Source organism: Acanthochromis polyacanthus, chromosome 6 (genome assembly GCF_021347895.1).
Source record: "Acanthochromis polyacanthus isolate Apoly-LR-REF ecotype Palm Island chromosome 6, KAUST_Apoly_ChrSc, whole genome shotgun sequence".
NCBI lineage: Eukaryota > Metazoa > Chordata > Actinopteri > Pomacentridae > Acanthochromis > Acanthochromis polyacanthus.
In genome coordinates this window covers 23,628,483-23,652,055 of record NC_067118.1, presented here as the reverse complement: position 1 = coordinate 23,652,055, position 23,573 = coordinate 23,628,483, and the positions used below count along the sequence as shown (strand labels likewise).

Sequence of the window (23,573 nt, the reverse complement as noted above, 5' to 3'; positions counted from 1 at the left end):
AGATGTTGTAGAATGAAGTGATTTTGATCAGAAATACCACACTAGACAGATTCATTCAAAGGAAAGTTGGAAAGTTTACAGTCTGATGCTTCTTTCTGTTTTTACTGTTTGTGGCTGATAAATGGTGTCACTTTTCCTTTAAAAAAAGGGGGTGGGGGGATGGACCTGTGATCACTGACACAAAACTGAGCACACCTATAATGTTCAATGAACCTAAGTACATAAACTGAAGTTATAAAAGGAGCTGTGAACACCAGAACGTTGTCAGTTTTGGGACCTACAGGCTGTGTCTATCTGCATCATGGCTTCACATGGAAACGAGCCGTGAGAGAATCGGGAAGTTTTGACTGTGAGACTTTACAAGGATGGAAAAGGATCATTGCAGACCAAAAAAAATTGGTTGAAGCAGTGCTAATCAGGAGGTGCAGAAGGAGCCACTAATCAGCAATGGCATCTGCAATGGTGGTCATTCTATAGATAGCGAATTATTGCTCTGAAACACAGCGATACATGGGTTATCAATGGAAATCAGACTGCTGATGACAGCTTTGAGGGACAATGTATAATGGATAACTTTATGGATAACTCTTGCTTGCTGTTTGGAACAAAACTGCAAGATAGAACGTTCTAAAGAACATGAAAAGAAGCCTCAAAAACCCTGATGTTGCTTCTCAGGTTGTTATATGCAATGTAAATAAGACAGTACAAATCTAAAAGCATGCTAGAAAAATTTAAGAAAGAAACTCATGCAGTGTATAAATAAGACACATGTGGTTCTTCCTAAATACATGTTCCATTTCACCTCGTCTCTGGAGGTGTCTGCAGGATGCTGATGATGGTGATGGATAAACACTGCCTCCCTCTGGCCGCTCCACACAATTACAGCCACAGGAACACAGACACCAAAACTGCACAGACATGGCCATCATGTTCAAGCACCATCTACATGTTAATTTCGATGGATTTGTATTAGAGCTCAAACTGCATTTACAGATTGGATACTAAAAATGGACATTGGTTTGTTTAGTGCCGTTTTGAAGCCTTGAGTCCACCTTGGCTGTTGCCATCTTAGTTTTTTGAAACTGGATCTGAGATCTGACCAAGAACTCAAGATCAATGCAATGCGTACAAAATGTTAACACAGCATGTTGTCAATCACAAAACACCCCTTCCCTTAAAAAAAGACCTCGTTTTATCCTTGATTTTTCACAAGTGGAACCATCATTTATACAATGAGCATAATTAATAAAAACTGTGTGTTTACATGAGAAAAAAAATCAGTTCCTTCGATCTGATGAATTGGTATCAGCTGTTCTTTTCTTCAACAACTTTAGTATATTTAATGAAGCCAGGCGGAATTTTACCTTCATCCTATGATTTCTTTCAGAGAATGCAGGTTTAAAGCTATGTCATCTTATATATACAGTACATATAGCTACCACCCAGTTAACCAATCATTGTGTCACTATGATGAGATGTTGCTGGCCACAACAAGTCTGACAGAGCCAAGCAGCTGAACATCAGCCGGATGACCGTCCACAGAGTCGCAGAGAGGCTCAAGAGTGGTGAAGATCTTTCAGTGATCTTTCAAGAATGGTGAAGACCTGAAAGATCTTCACCATTCTTTAGCCTCTCCGCGACTCTGTGGACGGTCATCCGGCTGATGTTCAGCACAAAGGAGAGCAGATATCTCAACTCTTTTGACTTCCATCTTGATACAACTTCACCAGAGAAAAAAATTTGTATTAAGGACACCTGCCTATAAGGTAGAACTTTCAGTTTATTTAATGGAATTTTTCACTCCAACATGTAAACGTCTCTAAAGATCATGAAACCGTGTAACAGAACTTTTGCAAAGCCCGGTATTTTAGAAGATCCACCATCAAAAGGAAGATTTTCAGAAACTGTTAGATGATCCCAAAGCTCTCAGTCTGAATCCATACAAGACCTTAAACAGTTCAGACGAGAGTTGCTGCTGTAGCTCAGTGAGGTGAGGAGACACTGGGACTCCTGATATCAGCCTCCTTGTGTTGTTTTGAGCAGTTATGATCTATTTGCCTCCACTCACAAACTGTGTGGTTGTAAACAAGTCTGTAATTTAGACTAGTGGTTTTAAGCCTTTTGGCTTGTGTACAAACATACCAACGCAAGCACTCACAGTAACACAGGAATTATAACTCATACTGTGCATGGGTTTCATGTTAATGTGCAGACAAGGCTCTTAGAGTCAGTGTGGACTGATTAATTAGAAGATTCAAGTCCCTCTCCAGTCATTAATTTAACCCCTAATAATTCATGTCCATCTATCAAATATGGATGCAAATTTCTGACATATTTTAGAACTTATAATCAGCAACTTTATCAATCAGTAATGCATAATCAAAACCAGAGTTTACTTGCAGTGCTGCAAAAGCAGCTCTGCTATATTAGCAAAACGACCATAAAAAGACAAGCGCACTTGATCTCTAGAAGCCTTGATAACATGAACTCATGGCATTAAACATCACAGATATCTTTGTGATGTTTGTACTTGTAGCTAGCTAAATCCTCTCAAAGCTCTCTGCTTGTGAACATGAACTGTCTGTAGCTCAAGTGACATGTATTAACCAGTAAGGGTTTCCACCAGGTCTGCATGGTGGCACTGTGGCCTCACAGCTAGAAGATCACTGATTCACATCTCGGCCTGGGATCTTTCTGCATGGAGTTCGCATGTTCTCCCTGTGCATTGTGGGTTCTCATTAAATACTCCATCTTCCTCCCACAGTCCAGAAACATTCTGAGGTTAATTGGTGATTCTAAATTGTCCATAGGTGTGAATGTGAGTTGTCTGCGCAGTAACCTGTCCATGGTGTCCCCTGCCTTCAACCTAAGTCAACTGGGAAAGGCTATAGCCCCCCGTGACCCTACAGAGGATTAAGCGGTAATGGATGGGTGTATGGGTTTCCACCTGGCTGTGTAACCAGGTACTACAGTTAATCTACAACACATTTTTTGACATGCATGTCCTCAATCTTCTGTCTCAATATTAACAGTACACTTTTAACCTGATTCTGATGATACAGAAAGCCCCAGAGTTGCAAACAAAAAAATGCTACAGAAACTGTATGGAGTTACCATTTAAAAGGTGCAGATTTGTAAATTCAAGCAATTTTCTTTTTTACCTCTAAATATTAGGTCTTGACTCAAATGGCAATGTAAACCCTAAGGCACCATCCTCCCCCTTCTCATTTCTGAGTCTCTTATTAGAAACAAATGAGACGAATATAAAATTACAAAATGTTTTTAATAAATAAAAATATACTTTCCTATCAGTTTAAGTTAGCAAAGTGTCAGCAAAGCAAATCTGAGTTCAGGGCTCACTGGTCCCAACTACAATCAAAGTTCAAAACCAGCTTCCTGGATAGTGGTGAATCTCTTGGATCAAAACCGGACTCCAAATGACTTTTTATTCATCCTGTTGGCTTTTCGTAAAAACTGGTCATTTTTGAAAACCGCTTGACTTTTTCACATGACGGTGAAAAAAATGTGGACTTTTAAACCAATGAGCCACCACGGCCTCACATAGTCATTGAAAGGAGATCCTGAAGTGTCAGGTGTTGTCAGTGAACACCTGTCCAAAGACGGACAGTCGAGCGCTGAATGGCTGAACGGGGCAGGAGAGCAGTGGAGGCGTCTTCTTTTCTCCTGGCTTCAGAGCAATGCTGTCTAACGGGGTGGGTGGAGGGTCTTCTGTTTGTTTGGCAGGCGGTCTTGATCGACTGTCGGGCTGGGACAGGCTGAGCAGGATATCTCGGAGCTCCTGATGGTCCTGGGTGTGGCGGCTGCAGCAGTAGAGCGCCGCTGGGTCCAGAGGATGAGCCTCTGTGTTGAAGATGAACCCCCCAGCCCCTAAAACACACTGCCCCCCATCACCGCCTTCCTCCCAGGAACCGTCGCCCTCCGTCCCTCCGCCATGCAGGAAGTGGGTGGGGTCAAAGAGCAGGTAGAGGTATTTTATGGTTTCAGCGAGGAAAAAGGACTCCATCCTGTTGTCCAGCTGGTGATCTCGCAGGTCTTTAACCTGCAGAAAGATATTTGAATTTAACACTGTTCAATCAACGCTGTCCTTATGTATACAGCAGCTCCACGTGCTTTATAGATAGCAGACACTTCAAATTTAAAAAGTTAAAAATGTGAAACCAAAACAGGCAAGAAATGTATATAAGAGATGTGATCAAAAAGGGTGGCCATAATAATCAAAAATCATATCCAATAAATCTGGCCACTATCTCCATCAAAGTGGTCTTCTCGTGCATGTGATGAAGAGCTCTATGCTCCTACAGCACTTGAAACACTCTCTGGAGTCAGAAATCTCAATTTCTGGAGCACCACCAGAGACTAAACTCTCCCAGTTTTACTTTTATCTCAATTCTGAACACTTACAGAGAAGTGTATTCATGTATCAATTAGGCCTAATTTATAGAACGCAAAAATGCAGTTTATTTATTTATTTTTTTCCTGGCTGTTCGACAGCATTTCTCATTTATAGGGTGACTTGACTGAAACCTTTTACTTGAATATGTCAACAGAATGAAAGAAGAATTTGTTTCATTCCATTGAAATAGATTCTTTCATTCTGTTTCCGTTTCATTCTGATCCATCAGGTTTCAGTTCAGGTTTCTACTCTATACTGTAAATTAGGTAGTTTTGAGATGACGCCTGATGATATCTGCTGTTTAAAATGCTGCTCTATTTATCTGCAACGTCTCCTCTTAAAAGCACTGATGGTGAACAGTGGTTGCAGATTCTCTGGACTGTGCAAAATTGCGCTTTGCTGTGGAACATTCTGGTTTACTTAAAATGAAGCAGTTCAATGGAGCATTTGGTGAGCTGTTTGTTAGAGTAGAATCTTTAGACAGCCTGATTGTCAGAGTTTTGATAATCTGAAAAATCAGCCTCAGAAGCTCAGTTTTAGCTGAGATGTCTGAGCTGCTTTAGATTTTAATTCTATCTCAGTCATATCAGGGTGTCATGTTCTTTAAGCGTATTTTGCGATTGATGTTTTACACATGCAGACCACAGCGTGCTCCTGTAAACAGCAGATTTGGTCTTACGCTGGCATATCCGCAGGGCGTCTTGGCGATCTTCTCTATGGACTCCAGAGCGTCAAAGCCCAGCTGGAGGTAGGTGTGGTCGCCTGTGGCCCTGAACAGGTACATGGCACTCTCTATTAACTCTAAAACAAACATACACAGAGGCAGGAGGGTAAGAAACTGTGTTTAGCAGCTCATCTGACAGGCATGAATTGCAGAATTTAAGTAGTCCTCCAGTGGCTGAGCTGATCCACATGGAGGTGCTCACACTAAAAACTGAGAGCATGCAAGATGCACTAATTACAGTTTTATTCCCACACATGAAAAGTTCAAAGACATGACATGTTGTTGCCTTCACCACTCCCTCTCTGCTGCACGAATTGACCAACAACCTTGAATTTTGTAGCAGAAACTTCAAACATGCAGGAAAACATTTAGGAACAAGCACTGCTGAAGCTAGCATGTAGCATCGCTAGGCTAGCCACTAGTATGCCTATGCTAGTACATAGCATAGCCTAGTCACTGGCATTCCTAGGCTATGCTAGTACGTAGCATAGCCTAGTCACTGGCATTCCTAGGCTAGCAAATGGACCTTTTTTCTTATTTCAGTCAGAATGACAAAAAAATACTATTCAGTTTTTTTGAAAGCTGATATATGCTGTTATGTTCCTTTTCCCCTGAATGTCTGCAAAGTATGTAAAGTTAGCAGAAAGAAACATACACTGATTTGATACAGTATGATGAAATACACCCAAATGACTCTTTAATTATCTGGTGAATCAGTTATTGGTCTGACCTGGCCTCAGTGGGTATCCCTCTCTCTTATCCACAGTGTAACCCTGAGGGATGCTATAAAACTCCGGCAGACCTCCAAACTGTCTCCACACCGAATAATAGTTCTGAAATGTTCTGACGGCACTGTCCAGGTTCCCCAGGAGAGACTGAAACACACAATAGTCATTAAAGATTACAACTTCAATACAAGTACTGGAAAATATTGTGTTTGTGTAGTCAGGTAATGTTTCCAACCTGCAGGCCGGGCCAGAAGGCCTCCAGACTTTGGAAAACAGGCATGGACACTGTTCCTTTATGCATTTGCACCCACAGGTACCAGTCGTCAAAGCGAGTGTAGTTCTGAATGGCTCGATCGTAGGCTGAGAAAAGGCATCGCAGTTAGCAACCTGATTTCATATTGCAACTGACTAACGTCAGCATGCTACATATCAACCTGGGGATGGCAGTCACTGACATAGAGATGATACTGATGAGTCAAAGGATAATACGGACCAGCCTAGGGCAGTGATTTTCACATGGCACACCTGCCAAAGGATATCATTCAATTTCACTAAATTAGCCAAAAAAATACTATTTAGTTACTGTAAATAATTTGTCATTGTATGCCTCTGCCTGCAATGTAGTGTAAATATTTTTTTACATGTAAGCGGGAGGCAGCAGGTTTCTGATGACATTCACAATTTAAGACTAGAATTAGGCCAGTGATGCTTGGAAGAGGTGATGATGACAGTGATGGATAAATATTTGAAATGGAACAATACAAACTCCGAAGTGGGCCTTGGACACACTTCTGACTTAGATGAAGGCCATAGAATGAGTGGTGCTTAAACAAAAGCAAAAGTGGTACACTTGAGGCAATACAGCAAAAGTTTTCTTTTGTTTAGATTCACTTTCACTGGTGATCCTACTGAACCAACTCCATTATGCTTGGCGTTTGAGGGAAAAGCTATACAACAGTGCCATGGTAACAAGCAAGCTTCACCGCCATCTGCAAAGGAAACATTTCAAAACAAGAACGCGGACTATTGTGTTCGCCTGTGAGAGCACACTGAAAAACAGGCAACTTAAATAAGAAAAACCACAAAGGTGAGCGAGAGAGCTCTCAAAGCTACCTATCAGGCAGCTGAACTTGTAGCAAAACTAAAACAGCCACACACTGTGGCAGGCACTTTAATACTACCTGTCTGCAAAGCCAATGGAAATGAGATGCTCAGCCCCAATATAGCTAAAGAAGAAGCTTAAGTCTCTCTCTCAGATAACACAATTGCAGATGTATCGATGACATGTCTGCAGACATCGAAAGTGCTGTTCTGGAAAAGTTACGCATCAGCAAGCAATTTGCATTGCAACTTGATGAGTCTAGGGATATAAGTTAGCTTTTTCTTGCCACTGTCGCCTTAGTGCTTGCTCTGGGAGTTTGGGCATATGGGTTCTGTAAAGCGTCTTCAGACAATCTCACCTGTAATTGGCGCTATATAAATAAAACTGAATTGAACTGAATTGAACAGTGGACGTTCTCAACTCTCGGCCCATGTGCGTTTTGAAGATGGAGACGTCGTCAGGGAGAACTTCCTATTTTGTAAGGCATTACCAGAAAAAACAACAGGGGAGGATTTTTTTCTGGTCACATCAGAATGTATTGAACAAGGACTTCAGCGGGAAAACTGCACGAGTGTTTGCACTGATGGAGCAGCAGCACCAAAGGCTTCATTAGCAGAGTGAAAGAGAGACATCCAGATGTTACTGTTCTGCACTATTTTTTTGCACAGTGAAGCACTTGATGCCAAGAGTTGATCAGCAGACCTAACTCCTGTGTCGGATGATGTTGTATGGTATATACTTTCTAAAGACAAGGCCTGGAAAAAGTCGCATATTTGCATCTTTGTGTAAGGAAATGGGAGCAGTGCATAAGGCCTTATTGTTTCAAACAGAGGTCTGATGGTTGTCGCATGGCAAAGCGCTGGTCTGTGTGTATGAGCTGCAGGAGGAACCAAAAGCTTTTTTGACTAGCAAGACATGCGATGATGCAAAGCTGTTTGCAAATGATGAGTGGCATCCAAGGCTGGCATGCATGGCAGATTTAATCCAGCATCTGAATGAACTGAACACACGAGTATAAGGCCATAAGGAAAACCCGCTTACAATCACAGGTAAAATAATTGGATTCCATTCAAAGGTGCACCTCTGACAACAACATTTGGAAACTGCCAACCTTAACATGTTCCTAGTCAGCCAGAAATAGCAAGGTGCTAACACTGCTTCTCTGTGTGAGATAATAGGTAAACATCTGAAATGTATACTGTATTAGACTACAGTGTGTCATTTTGTAACATTTTTGGTTGGTGGTGTGCTAATACAAAAAATGCACCATGCATCAAAAAAGGTTGAAAAACGCTGGTCTTGGGATGTTGTGAACTAGCCAAAGAATGCTACTGGTAAGCCTGGAGATGCTACAGACTATTTTAGGCTTGTTCTGGACTAGCCAAGAGACGCAAGTGTCAACGGATGCCACTGATTAGTCAAACAGACAGAAATGGACAGGGTTTGGCTACAACATACCAGGTGATTTTTTTTGTTTTTTCGTTTTCATGATCATATACTAACTGAAAACCCCACCCTACATACACATGGCAATTAAAACAATGTAATAAAAACAAGAAACTGTTATCCAGTAGCAGGAGAAAGGACAGTGTTGTGAGCTTTACCCTGGAACATGTTAAGCAGCTCTTCGTCCTGCAGCATGATGGCTCCTTTCACCAGATACTCAAAGTAAGAATCGATACCCGCTCCAATCCCAGCATCTTGAGCCACCCACTTTTTAGACACGATATCAATGTGGTTCCCCACCTGGACAGAAAGGAGATATCGCCTTCTTTTAAAACACTAGATCATTACTCAACAGACAGGAGGTGAGAAATAGGATACCAACAGTTGCAAATAAGAAATCCAGTCTCTTAATTCTTCCCTAACCATTTACATTGGAATTTAAGCATTGTCAAATATATATTGTACAAGACTTGGCATTAGTGTGACAGTCACGTCACAGGCTTTATGACGTAAAATAGGGCAAATCAGATCATATCATGCTCCAACTTTTTTGTTGCTTGACATTAAAAGAAAACTTACATTGCTTCTAGGCTCAATGACTAATCTGCAAGATGTTAGTCTAACCTGGGGAGGACAGTTGCTAGCCTAGGGACACTATGGACTCACATAGTTAAGCTTCAGACTAGTCTAGTGATGGAAGTTACTGGTCTGAGGTTGTTCTGAACTAGTTTAGGGGTACTATGGACTAGACTAGGGTTGCTCATTAGATGTCTTTTGATTGCGTAGTTAATATATTTGCATTCAGTTTTATTAACATGGGTGAATGTTTATGAAGGTTAGATAATTTGGATTTCAGAAAGCCAAAGGCAGACAGAAAAATTACCAGTCCGATGTCAGATCTGGTCTTCCATAGGGCTCTCAGAGCTCGGCGGGCTGCATTCTCAAACGTCGGGTCTCCAGTTAATCGACTCAGCATAGCAAACTCCAGGATGAAAGTTCCCACGCCGGCGGTGCAGGTGACAGGTGTCTCGGTGGGACTGACACCGTGCAGCAGGTTCACCGTACCGTACGGCATCCCAGTAGGAGTCTGAAACGCTGGACGCATTCATACAGCGTGTTATGACTTGAAATCTTCAGCACAAATCAATAAGTAATCTGTTACAAATTTAGACTTCTGTCTTAAATTGTGTGTGTATTCATACCAGGCAGCAGTTTCCTGGCGGCATCCTCGGCCATCCTCAGCAGCGGTCCTGAACAAGGCCAGCCAGGCTCCAGCTCCATCCCTGCTCTCCTTGCCAGCAGGTGGGCCGACAGCAGACCACCCACCACTACACACAAAAACACACACATATATAATACTCAGTTCTGAACACAATATTCCCCTCTAAATTTGAAATATCCTCTCTCTTCGTACCTCTAATGTTGGTTTCAAACACGGATGCATTGACGTCAATGTCGAAGTCCACAGTATCTTGGAGAAGTGAGGCTACTCGCTGAAACTCTGTATGGTTTCCCAAAACCTTCAGAGACACATGATATTTAAATCCATTATAAAATATATCCATACCTTCATCTGACAGCTGCAATAGCAGGGGCCAAATATACAACTTTTCTCTAACAAAATTCTTTTCTATACATTTTATTTCCATCTAAATCTACAGCACCCTCCATAATTCTTGGCACCCCTGGTTAAGATGTTTTCTTCAGCTTCTAATAAATTAATTTTTGCCCCCTAAATAATATAGGACCACAATGAAAAAAGAGCAAAATCCAACCTTTAATTCAAGTGCATTTAGTCAGTGGGGGAAAAAAAATCACACATTAAGAAATAATTCTTTTACATCAAATCACGTGTGCCACAATTATTAGCACGACTGATGGTAATTCTCTGTACAACCCCCTTTTGACAACAAAACAGCACCTAATCTTCTCCTATAATACATTTTTCTACATTTTTCAGTGTGAGCGTATGCTTCTGCAATAAAAGTTGAGTTTATTTTAAGGCTTTCAACACATCTTAACCAGGGGTGCCAATAATTATGGAGGGCGCTGTATTTTTGCTTCAGTTTTTTTAAAATCTCTTCCAGGTCTTACCAGCAGAGTGTCGAGGGCATCAATCAGAGTGAGTGAGAAACTATGGAAACAACACAGATGGAAACATTTTATCATTGACAATTTTTAAACATAGAAAAACCAAGAACCTACAGACAGTAACAAGTCAGACAAAATGATACGTACAATAAAAAAAGAACATTTTAAGATATTAATGTGAAACTGCATTGGCTATCACGCTGCTTAAAGAATGCAAGAGACGCTGTTGAATCCAACAAACTGAGCAGAGATTTATAGAATTTTCTAATTAAAAAATGTTAATGTTCTGGAAAAAGTAAAATGTGTCAGAAATGAAGCTAAAAGTACGACTGGCAAGCTGTCAATGAATTTAGTTAGCAGGACATACACAGCATTTTAAAATGTATTGAAAAACAGGCAGTGACAATACCGCCTCACCTGCCCCAGGTGTCTTGTCCATCACAGGTGAGTGGGCGGAGCTCATCGTAGGGGAAGGCGTTGTCGAGGTAGCTGTTGTAGGCGTGGTAGAACATGGATTTGATGCGCTGTCTGAGACATGACACAGATCACAAAGCATTACAGTACAGGTTTTGCACCTTTAAATAACGTTCAACTCAAGTCGTAAATAAAGTCAAACCTCTGTGAAAAGATTTTAACCCTTTAAAACAAAACCGAAGACTTTCAAAAACCTTCTGAGACCTTTTTCCATTGAGTGAATTGAATTCAAAGCTTTTCAAGACCTGCAGATCAAAGCTGAAAATTAATCTGCAGCTATTATGACTTTCAGTTAGTCACTGAGGTCTTTTTAAAGCATCAATTTAACAAGGGAATTTGCTGATACCTTGCTTATCTCAATATTCATATGTAATTAGAGATCTTTGGATTATTTTGATTGAACTAAACAAGACATGTGGTCACATCCCCTCTGGGTGTCAGCCTGTAGAAGGCGAGATGTCATCTGATGTCACCTCACATTTCCTATGCATCTGAAGCAGTGGAGACAGTCAGAAAACAACCTTTCCAACACCTATTTTAAATACAGTGAAAGACTGTGCAGACAAAAGCACAACTGTACCACGGGTGCTCAAGTATCACCTATTGAAGTGGAAATCAGACCACTGACGTTCTTTTAGAGAACAAGTCCTAGCTATTAAGTGAACAACACCTGGTTCAAAATTAAAGCCCAAGAACTCAAAACCTTCAAAGAACAGATCAATTTGGTGAACAGCAGCGTCATATACATAAGGGACAATCCTTAGGGAAAATAAAGTGACATTTTTGAGCACACTGAGGTCTCAGTGCTGAGGTTTCCACAGACAAAAATGTGCTGTTTGACTCCCACTAATGACTGGAACATATTAACAGCATCAGAACCAAATGCCACAGGGAAAACAAAAGGACAAAAGAAGTGCACAACACTTAAACACTTAGAACCTGAAACTATCCCAACTGAGCCTTTGCTAAAGTCTGCCAAGATGTGTGGAAAAAAAGACAGCACAACATCAAACACAGAAAAAAAGAATAGGAGGGACAACCCCATCATTCCATATACACAACATCCCAGTGTATATCATCCCAAGGATAAAGCACTAAAACACAAGCTGAGAAATCATGAACATCCACAGCCATGCAGTGAGGACTGCACAGGCCTAATATGTAGAGGAGCCTAACAAACCAAAAACACACCACAAAGCCAGCTTCTCTGGACAAGACTGGGCAGTCCACCCGCATCTAAAAGATAAAATACACTCCTTTAAAGATAGAAATATTTACATTCTGAACAGGAGAAGACAGAAGTTTGACAGAGGAGTAAAGTAAGTCATCCATGTTAAACTGGAACAGCCTTCTCCAAACAGAGGAGGGGCATCTACAACACCACTTATCAGGTACATACAGTGCAGTCATGAGATCCTTTCCCAAGCAACATCACTATCTTTCTATGTGATTTGTGTGTGAGAATAAATACCTGCGAGCCATCACCAATGAGTTAGAACTGAGGAAGCCTCGTAAATGAAGGTAAAACTTTCAGGACAGAAGAGGAAGTCAGGTTTTCTTGTACTTAAGCATTTGGATTGACTTAGATGACTGCAAATCCACACAGACTAGGGATGCTTGCTGCAAATAATAAATGTAACCTCAAAACAATCACTGAGTTTATAATGGAAAAAGATCCATATTTATTCTAAAATTTCACCTAGCGACTGAACTTTGTTTTCTTTTACATAGATAAAGACACTTAACCATAAACCAATGCAGAAAAGTTCAGATTTACCAGAATGCAGACTATAAACTGTGTTCAAATGAAACCTACAACTTTAAGACATAGTTGTGGACATTCTCCACAATTTTTAAAGGTTGTATTAAGCAAAAGATTTATCAAAAACTAATCAGTAATAGACTGCTGACATATTTCTCCTTCTGTCACTTGAAAACGTAGAATTTAACCTTGGATATTAAATTAAAAGCTATGCTAATTTCCCATGTCTATTTACTAATAAAGACGGTCTTAATTATTCAAGGTACCGGCACTTTGAGATGAAAAAATAAAAATATACAACAATTTTGAGGTGTCCAAAGCTGTAAGTGGCCGTTGTGTGGCAGTGTGTTGTACCTGACAGCAGCCATCTCCTGCTCAGTGAACTGATGAGTCGCCGCATCGCTCAGCAGCAACAACAGCGCCGCGCACACGGGAACGCGCATGGAGACGGGACAGAGACCAGAGGACAGACGGACAGAAGGACAGAAGGACACAGGGACAGATAAGCCAAATTAGAGAGAAAAACCCGGAGAACAAGTGGGCTTCTGCTGCTGCTGGTGTTGTGCAGCTGTCAGGAAGCAGGAAGCGAACGATGTGCGCATGCGTCGACCGGTATGCTGACGCGTGTTCTTCATTTTTTTTAAACAGACTTTATTGACAACAAACAAGGTTACAATACAAGTAAGGTTACCTCGCAAAAAACACAAGAATAAACTATCCATCCACCCATTCTCTATACACCGCTTTATCCTCACTAGGGTCGCGGAGGGGCTGAGGTCTGTCTCAGCTGACTGGGGCGAAGGCAGGGGACACCCTGGAGAGACCAGCGACCTGTCCAGGGTGTCCCCTGCCTTCATCAAGTCTGCTGTGTTTAACTGTGTGTATTTGGGTCTCTGACTTCCAGCAACAAGCAGAGCTTCCAGTTGGAAAAGAATGCAGGATGTAGATGAATAAAAGCTTTAGGGAATGAATTTTACTGTCAGATAATCAGGAAAGTATGTTTTGCATTCTAGCTCAAACAGAAGTTAAAGTACCAGATATCTGTGTAAAGAGTCATGCGGAAGAAGAAGTGGAAAAAAGAAAATTGTTGACCTTTTCCAACATATCTGAACAAGCAATCATTTTAGAAACACTGCCAACAGATAGACATTATGTTTCCAGACAAGTCGTGTTCATGTTTATTAGAAAACATCCTCCACTCACACTCCACCTCTTTACTCATCTTTGGATTAGCCAGGAGTCAAAAGTCCACTTTCAGTAAATTGATGAAAGCCTTCCCTGAATTTGTCTTTCAATTTTCACCTAAAAATACTCCAAAGATGGTTAATTTCACAACGACTGCATGAACCCTGGTCTTAGTTTTGTTCAAAATCTGCTATTTCAGTGTGAGTAGCTTAAAACGCAGCAGAAATAGATGTCTCTATATCCTGGCAGCTTTTAGTTTACACCTCCAGCTCTCCTGTTCTCGTTGTAAAGCAGCAAATGGTTGAGCTAAAATTTGCCTCAAACACACTCATCTTATTGTCTTTGTTTTTCCAATGAAAGGCACTTTTTTCCATTTCTCTTACTGTGCTGTACAAATGGAACTTGTTTGATTTGACTTACATTCATCTGGCATCATCTAAAGCCTAAAAGGCAAATACTTTGCATATTGGTTTTGCATGGGACTGATAAAAGTGAGAGAAAGTCAGTCATATCAGCGGTTGAATATCTGCAGTCACAGAATAACAGATAAAACCAGGGAAGGATGGAAAAGGTTCTTCTGTGCATCGCAGCTGCATCAGGCAAGAGTTTATGTATTCTTTCTTTATCACTTCTGTTTCCTTCAGTTTTAATTCAACATACTGTGATGATCTCCACTGTGAGAGCTTTAAGTACCATTATTTTGGTTGTGCAATACTGTTTCTGTCATTTATTTATTTATTCATTTATTTGTCCAGGGACCATGCAATTGTCACAGAACACATAGAACCCATGCATTACATATAGATTGTATAGCATTGAGCTCATTTTCAACTCCTGGTTGGGCTTTTGAGTAAAAGTAGTCAAAGATCAACAACACAAATAAAGTCAGCACAAACAACACTGAAAACCCATAACCCCCACCCACCCACACACACACAAACACACACAATGACACAATCCACAGTCAATCAGACCTTACAGATGTCATAGGTGGGCACATTCTTGTTTTTTTCAGCCAATACTGAAAAATTATGTTTTGTTACTCAATACATAATAAAAGTTTGTTAGTAAGTTATTTTATATTCATGACGTTAATGTCAGAAGTGCTTTTCTGCTAAAAGTCATTTATACCTCAAATATAATCTTTATTTCTACCTGTTGCAGCAGGGCTGTTTACCGCCTCCTCTCTTGGTCAACGTAAGTACCACGCTGTTTATGAACGGAAAAACTGGACTGAAGCCCAGAGTTACTGCAGAGAAAAATACACAGACCTGGTGACTATAAAGAGCATGGAAGATGTGAACATCCTGAACAACATGGCCATTTTAAACCCATATACACACGTGGACAAAATTGTTGGTACCCCTCAGTTAAAGAAGGAAAAACCCACAATTCTCACTGAAATCACTTGAAACTCACAAAAGTAACAATAAATAAAAATTTATTGAAAATTAAATAATCAAAAACAGCCATCACTTTTGAATTGTTGATTAACATAATTATTTAAAAAAACAAACTAATGAAACAGGCCTGGACAAAAATGATGGTACCTCTATAAAAGATTGAAAACTATTTGACCAGAGTGACATGATTAACTCAGGTGTGTCATTTAATTGACATCACAGGTGTTTCCAAACTCATAATCAGTCAGTCTGCCTATTTAAAGGGAGACAAGTAGTCACCCTGCTGTTTGGTGAAAAGGTGTGTACCACACTGAACATGGACAACAGAAAGCGAAGGAGAGAATTGTCCCAGGACATCCGAAAAAAATTATAGACAAACATCTTAAAGGTAAAGGCTATAAGACCATCTCTAAACAGCTTGAAGTTCCTGTGACAACAGTGGCTCATATTATTCAGAAGTTCAAGACCCACGGGACAGTAGCCAACCTCCCTGGACGTGGCCGCAAGAGGAAAATTGATGACAAATTGAAGAGACGGATCGTTGGAATTGTATCCAAAGAGCCCAGAGCAACCTCCAAAGAAATTAAAGGTGAACTCCAAGGCCAAGGTACATCAGCGTCAGATCGCACCATTCGTCGTTGTTTGAGCCAAAGTGGACTTCATGGGAGACGACCAAGGAGGACACCACTGCTGAAAAAAACTCATAAAAAAGCCAGACTGGAATTTGCAAAAATGCATGTTGACAAGCCACAAAGCTTCTGGGAGAATGTCCTTTGGACAGATGAGACCAAACTGGAGCTTTTTGGTAAGGCACATCAACTCTATGTTCATAGACTCAAAAACCAAGCATACGAAGAAAAGAACACTGTCCCTACGGTGAAACATGGAGGAGGCTCAGTAATGTTTTGGGGCTGCTTTGCTGCATCTGGCACAGGGTGTCTTGAAAGTGTGCAAGGTACGATGAAATCTGAAGACTATCAAGGCATTCTGGAGAGAAATGTGCTGCCTAGTGTCAGAAAGCTTGGTCTCAGTCGCAGGTCATGGGTCTTCCAACAGGACAACGATCCAAAACACACAGCCAAAAACACCCAAGAATGGCTGAGAGAAAAGCGTTGGACTATTCTAAAGTGGCCTTCTATGAGCCCAGATCTGAATCCCATTGAACATATGTGGAAGGAGCTGAAACATGCCATTTGGAGAAGACACCCATCAAACCTGAGACAACTGGAGCTGTTTGCTCATGAGGAGTGGGCCAAAATACCTGTTGACAGCTGCAGAACGCTCATTGACAAATACAGAAATCGTTTAATTGCAGTGATTGCCTCAAAAGGTTGTGCAACAAAATATTAAGTTATGGGTACCATCATTTTTGTCCAGCCCTATTTCATTAGTTTGTTTTTTTAAAATAATTATGTTCATCAACAATTCAAAAGTGATGGCTGATTTTGATTATTTAATTTTCAATAAATTTTTATTTATTGTTACTTTTGTGAGTTTCAAGTGATTTCAGTGAGAATTGTGGGTTTTTCCTTCTTTAACTGAGGGGTACCAACAATTTTGTCCACGTGTGTATCTACTCGGTAAACAGCTCTATCAGTTCACTTTTGTCTACCACTGTGTTCATTTTTCATAATAAAACCATTTCACATTTTGATAAATAGTGAATTTTAATTTGATGTTACATACGTTTCTCCAGGCTGGAAATTACATCAACAAGTGGCAAAAGACAGTAAAACATTGTGTTCGAAGTGTTGGGGATGAATTTGTTTTTGAACCTTTTTATTAAACTGCCATGTCCAAAAGGATTCGCACCTTTGTCAGTAATCAGGGACAGTTGAACAGTTGGTGGTTATTGATATTGTAGTTTCCTACTGCATCGGCTGTTCTCAGTTTGTAGTCTATTAAAATGCTCTACAACAGGGGTGTCAAACTCATTTTAGTTCAGGGGCCACATTCAGGCCAGACTGACGTCTAGTTGGTCAGACCAGTAAAATCATAATAATCTAAATAATAACAACTCCACATTTCCCCCCTCTGTTTTAGTGCAAAAAATACATTCTGAAAATGTTCACATTTAATGAACTATCTTCTTACAAAAGATTATGAACAACCTGAAATTCCTGAAGAAAAAAAGTGCAATTTCAACAGCATTATGCCTCAGTTTATCATTTACACAGTACAAGTTACAGATCACAGTTTATCTACAAAGGTGCAAAACCTTTAGTCACAGGTATCTGGAACTGAATAATCTCGTGTCTCTCTCTCTCTCTTTCTCTTTCTTTCTGCATGGAGTTTACGTGTTCTCCCTATGCGTGCGTGGGTTTTCTCTGGGTACTCCGGCTTCCTCCCACAGTCCAAAAACATGCTGAGGTTAAGATAAGAAAGATAGATTTTATTGATCTAACAAAGGAGAAATTTACCGTTACAGGGCTCTTAGAAACAAAAAACAGAGGAGTGCAAAAGTCACAAAAGTGCAAGAACAAGATAATAAATATTGCACATAATAACAACTACACAGTAGTGTTATATAGTCTGATGGCAGTGGGGATGAAGGACCTGCGGTAGCGCTCCTTCTTGCACTGAGGGTGTCTGAGTCTCTAAATTGCCCGTAGGTGTGAATGTGAATGTGATTGTTTGTCTGTATATGTAGCCCTGTGACAGACTGGCGACCTGTCCAGGGTGTCCCCTGCCTTCGCCCGAGTCAGCTGGGATAGACTCCAGCACCCACCGCCACCCTAGTAAGGATAAAGCGGTGTATAGAGAATGGATGGATGGATGGATGGATGTTTTAAACTTACATTGTCACACATGTAGTATTTGCAGTTAAAGTCTTCTCTGTAATTTTCACCCTTTGCAAAGTCATCTGCTCTGGTGGGCCATTTTGGTCCACGGGCCATATGTTTGACACCCCTACTCTAGAAAATGGTAGAAACTACAGGGATTTCCATTTGAAAATGATAGATAGGTAGACATGTTTTGCCACTTGTTTATGTCATGGAGAACCCTAAATATAATTTCAGGGCTAAGCTCTATAATTAATTTGTTTTTGCCGATAAATGTTTCCCATAATATATGAATGATCACACAAAATATTATGATTGCAAAAAAACTTGGTCCTGAGAGTGTAATGCACTGCAACATGAAGCAAACCATACATGGGTTCAACACATCAACATTTGTGACACGCCAAATAAGTAAATCAACAATACTTCCTCGTTGTGTTTATAATAACCTGGTTCTAGTTTTCAAATTAGTGTAATATGATCAATAATTCCTAAGAGACACAGTTCTTCAACCAGTTTGTTTCAAAATTAAGCCAATTACACATGGTCAGCAAAGTCAGCCCCGGAGCAGGGAAAAGATAAGAAAAGATTAAACTTTAAACCTGTTCGGAATTCTTGAAAAGAAATACTTTTAAGAAGCATTTTTATGAAAGAGTATCAATTTGAGATTCCAAAAACTCCCCAAAATATGTTTTGACTTTAACCTCATACAATATTGATCATATCACTTTAATTCATGTAAAATTACATCTAAACGTGAACTGAAGTGGCTCGATAGATTTTTGCATAAATATTGTCTGGAGCAGTTTTAAGGTCAGCAGGCTGTTTTTGAGGATAACTGAGGTTATACTGTTGTCATGCTGTTGCTTTCAGAACCACTGGATAGGACTGCATGTAGAGAAGTGGAACTGGTCACTGGCAGATGAGATGTTCTACAATGATGGAGAGACTGAGTTCAGGAACTGGTATAATGGGCATCCAGATACCTTCACAAATAATGGATATTGTGCTGTCATGTGGGGCAGTGGAAGTTGGAGGGATTATCCTTGTGAAAGTACCATTCCATCGGTTTGCTCGGATGTCAGAGGTGAGAAATTTTATTACAGACTAAGAATATCTCATCACACTCTTCTTTTTCTAAGCTGTACTCTGTGATGAGAAGATGCAGCTGTCTAATCATATGACCTCTGCAACACATCTAGAAAATCAAATCTGGTCATTTTCTCGATTTGCCCCTTCACACACAGAGACCTGTGTTTGGCTTTTTGTATTCAACATGATCAATCAATCAATCAATCAACATTTATTTATAGAGCACATTTACAACACTCAAGGTGACCAAAGTGCTTCCCAGTTAAAATCAAACAGTAACATTAGAGAAAAAAAAAGCAAATTAAAAGAAAGCAACAATAGAACACGTCAAGAAAATAAAATCAAATAAAACAAGATCAAATGTTGCCACATTACTGAGTATCAAAAGCCAGTCTGAAAAAATGTGATTTGAGCTGGGCTTTTAAGAGGCCAAAGTCCGTGATGGTGCACATGTCAGGGTTCAGTTTGTTCCAAACTCTGGGCCCAGCGGCTCAAAAGGCTCCATCACCCCAGTGTTTGTAGCTGGCCTATGGACTTCAAGAAACACCTGATTTGTGGACCTTAACACCCTGTTAGGGTTTCAGACAGAAAGAAGTTCAGTCAAATAAGTAGGTGCAAGGCCGTTGAAGACTTTAAAAATCAAAAGTAAAATTTTGATATCTATCCTAAAAGAAACTGGAAGCCAGTGGAGGGAAAAACGGACTGGGATGATGTGCTGGCACCTTGAAGTGTTAGTCAGGAAAAGGGGCTGCCGCATTTTGCACCAACTGGAGGCGGCTCAGGGTAGACTGGTAAACACCAACATAAAGAGCGTAGCAGTAATCTATTCGTGAGTTGACAAAAGCATGAATAGTCCTTTCAAGGTTGGTGTGATTTTAAAAAAGGCTTTACTTTGGATAAAAGACTTAACTGATAAAAACTTGCTCTGACCACATTTTCGATCTGTTTGACTAATGTAAAACTGCTGTCAAAAATAACCCCGAGGTTCTTTACAGACAGTTTTAGCTTTGAAGACACAGAGTCTGAACCTGCAAGCACATTGTCACCAAAAAGAATGTACTCAGTCTTGTCTTCATTTAAATGGAGGGAATTTTCCCCCAGCCATGACTTGATGTCACTGATGCAGTTTGTGAGGGGTTGAAGAGCACCACTTTTGTTTGGGAACACTGGTAAATACAACTGGACATCATCGGCGTAGCAGTGAAATGCCAAATTATCCCTTGCTATAATTGACCCCAGTGGCAACATATAAAGTGAAAATAGCGAAGGGCCCAAAATGGAACCCTTGGGAACTCCACAAAACAAAGAGTCAACAGAGGAGGACAGGTCGCCAATGATAGGCAATGTGACCGTCTGCAACACATACCAACTATGATTCGTTGAATACAACTGCATGTGTGTTTTCAAAGTTCTGACCCATGAATTTTCCTTTAGAGTGTACAAGAGGAAGGGCATGACACAAAAAATACACAGCAGCAACAAAGCTGGTCCAGCAATGGAGTCTCTTAACGTACCTAGAATTTGTCTGACAACTTTGGCATTGTGTGTGTTAGTTACATTTCCAAGTTCTTTTTCTCATAAAGTGTCTGTTTACTGTAGATCTGAATGACTGTATCGTTGCACTAACATTGACTCAGTTGCATAAAATACTGCACATTGTTCATGTCACAGTAATTGATTAGACACATCATTTAACTGTGGTCTGTTTTCAGGGCAGAATGTGACATTTGTCTACATAAACATCTCCATGACATGGACTGAGGCCCAGAGCTACTGCAGAGCTCATCACACAAGCCTGGCTAGTGTGAGAAACATGGCAGAGAACCAGAAGGTGGCAGAGCTGATTCCTTCAGGACAAAAAGTCTGGATTGGTCTTTTCAGACACCTGTGGTGGTCAGATGTCAGATGTACTCATTTCACTACTGGGATAACAGACCGCTGGACGAAGCTGACGAGAATTGTGTGGCTGCAAACTTTGCAGACTCTGGAAAATGGAGAGGTGTTGGATGTGATTCTGACCTCACATTTATTTGCTACAGTCAGTGTAAGTGGTCATCCATGTTTCAAATTACATTCGGATTCAGAATTACTTTAGCATACCCATCCATTATCTATACACCGCATTACCCTCATTAGGGTTGCAGAGGGGCTGGAGTCTGTCCCAGTCTGTCAAAATTAATATTCGGATACCACTGTCACAGCCGAATATTCGGAAATTCGGATATTCGGGTCCAGTCCTATTTATTTCCCAACTGTCTTCCCTCAAATTTTAGTGTATTGAATCATTTTTGCAATGTATGTCAAAACATAAATGATTGATTTATTTGATTGAAGTGACTGAAGAACAGGTGCTGTGTGAGCTAGCCTCAGGAATAATCAAGAAAATATTATTTCATATCTCAGCTCAAACAAATGCTGGACCAAGGAAGGAACAAAAACATCAGACTGAGCTGGAGCAAGGGGTCAGACGGAAAAGTCTTCCACCATCTCAAGAAGGAAACAAGGACAAGAAGGAAAACAAGGAGAAGATGAGTGCTAAGAGAGAGGAATTGTTACAACAGGAACAACAGGGGGAAATCCAGAGGGAAATGGAAGGGGCAGATGGAGGTGGAAATGGAGGGGGACATCCAGAGAGAAATGGAGGGGGGCATGGAGAGGGACATCCAGGGGGAAATGGTTGGGGGCATGGAGGGGGACATCCAGGGGGCAATGGAGGGGGACATCCAGGGGGAAATGGTTGGGGGCATGGAGGGGGACATCCAGGGGGAAATGGAGGTGGACATGTAAGGGGTAATCCAGGGGGGAATGGAGGGGGAAAAAACTGAGTCTAAGGCTACGTTTATAAGAGGACCATCTTAACAGAAAACGCAAAAGTGGCATCTTGTCATTTCACGTTTAGACGAGTGGTTTTGAAGGAAATCTGCGTATATACGGTGACTCTATAGTGTGTGGAATTCGATTGGATATGCATGCCAGGCAGCTGGGTGGCGCTGTGATAAAACTCCGCCATGTCTACATGCATGCGTACTATCTCCCTTTTCAGATCTCCGCCGCGGTAAATGTTTATGAATGGAATCTGTACAGATTCTGTACGTTTGTTGGTACGACTCCTGTAGTGTACATAGAGCTGCCAGAGTTGCTTGAAGGTACGAAGGATGGAAATAATCACACATCTTTGTTTGCTTCCTTGTACTGGCCGGCAAACGAAAGCACCGGTGCACATATGTGACATAATCACGTACGCGACGTGGTCAGATCTCGGCAAAGTTTTGCGTTTTGCTGTTTAGACGGAAACGTAACGGCGGAGAGTTTTCAACTTTTCCACTCTGGAGGCCAGTTTCAAATTTTTGCGTTTTTAAGCCCCCAAAACGCCGTCCTCGTATAAATGATAGGGTGTTTTGTTGAAATATTTTGACGTTTTTACCTGCAAGTGTCCTCATGTAAACGGCCCCTCAGAGTGGGAAAGCTGAGTCTATGGTCCGGCAGGGAGAAAGTGACTGAACAGAGCTTACTGCAGCTGACTCTCATCACAGCAATCAGCAGAGTGGAGTCAGGTGATGCAGGGAGCAGAGGGGCACAGGGTAGAGAGAAAGAACAGAGAGGGAGACAGGCAGACAGAGAGAGCCAGAGGGATAGACAGATGGACACACAGATGCAGAGTGAACAGGAGGAAGGAGGAGAGACCAGGAGGGAGAAGGAAGGAGAGGAGCAGGGATCATAACAACAATGCTTCATAACTTCTCATAGAACATTTCTTACTTATTATATTCTATAAATATATTTTTATTAGTTACAAAACAAAAGAAGCTCATAGTAACGTCTAATTTCCGATATTTCTAGATTCCAAATTTTGACAGCTAATAATTCTGAGAGCTGCATTTGTCTGTTGCAGACTAGTGAATGATGTGAAATTATTATTATGTTTGTCAGTTCTTTGCAACTTTGGGTAATTAATGAATCCTTTTAGTTGTTTTTTAAGTAAAAAGGCAAATATTTGCTGGTTCCAACCTGTGAAGTGTGAAAATCTGCTTTTTTGTCATTACTCAGCAGTGCACTTATTATTTTTGTTTTTGAACTGATGGTCAGTAAAAGTGTTTTGCAGCTAATAATTATGTTATCTAGTTAGTCAGAACAGTTTCAAACAGCTTTCTTTAAGATATTTAAGACAAGACACAATAATACAAGGTAAGATAGAAAAGAGGAAGAATTTGTGGTGGCCGTAGTATGTGATTGGATATACAGCCCCAGTGCTGCATTCAAAATGATGCAGTATCATGTTGAGAAGGGATGCCAAAATTTTATATCTGTAAATCTGCTATTGTTTGTTTTTGAAATTTAAAGCATTAAAGAGTTGCTGTTGTGTTAAAAA

The 23,573-nt window shown here is 40.7% G+C and overlaps 1 protein-coding gene across 2 annotated transcripts in view; it reads right to left on the bottom strand.

The window, feature by feature from the left end:
* Nucleotides 1–1,762: 1,762 nt before the first annotated feature.
* The window catches only part of edem2 (ER degradation enhancer, mannosidase alpha-like 2), a 47,236-nt gene continuing 25,425 nt past the window's right edge, over nt 1,763–23,573 (bottom strand). The window contains exons 1-11 of one of the 2 annotated variants that reach the window (XM_022221711.2): nt 13,096–13,339; nt 10,923–11,033; nt 10,509–10,548; nt 9,829–9,934; nt 9,617–9,742; nt 9,298–9,509; nt 8,573–8,714; nt 6,102–6,226; nt 5,869–6,013; nt 5,094–5,215; nt 1,763–4,060 (exon numbers count right to left, since the gene is read on the bottom strand). In XM_022221711.2, coding sequence (XP_022077403.1) covers nt 3,590–4,060; nt 5,094–5,215; nt 5,869–6,013; nt 6,102–6,226; nt 8,573–8,714; nt 9,298–9,509; nt 9,617–9,742; nt 9,829–9,934; nt 10,509–10,548; nt 10,923–11,033; nt 13,096–13,184 — 1,689 coding nt within the window. In that variant the 5' untranslated portion in view covers nt 13,185–13,339 and the 3' untranslated portion in view covers nt 1,763–3,589. Of the gene's footprint in view, nt 4,061–5,093; nt 5,216–5,868; nt 6,014–6,101; nt 6,227–8,572; nt 8,715–9,297; nt 9,510–9,616; nt 9,743–9,828; nt 9,935–10,508; nt 10,549–10,922; nt 11,034–13,095; nt 13,340–23,573 lie in introns of those variants that run through there. The other variant, XM_051949803.1, reaches the window with a different exon arrangement.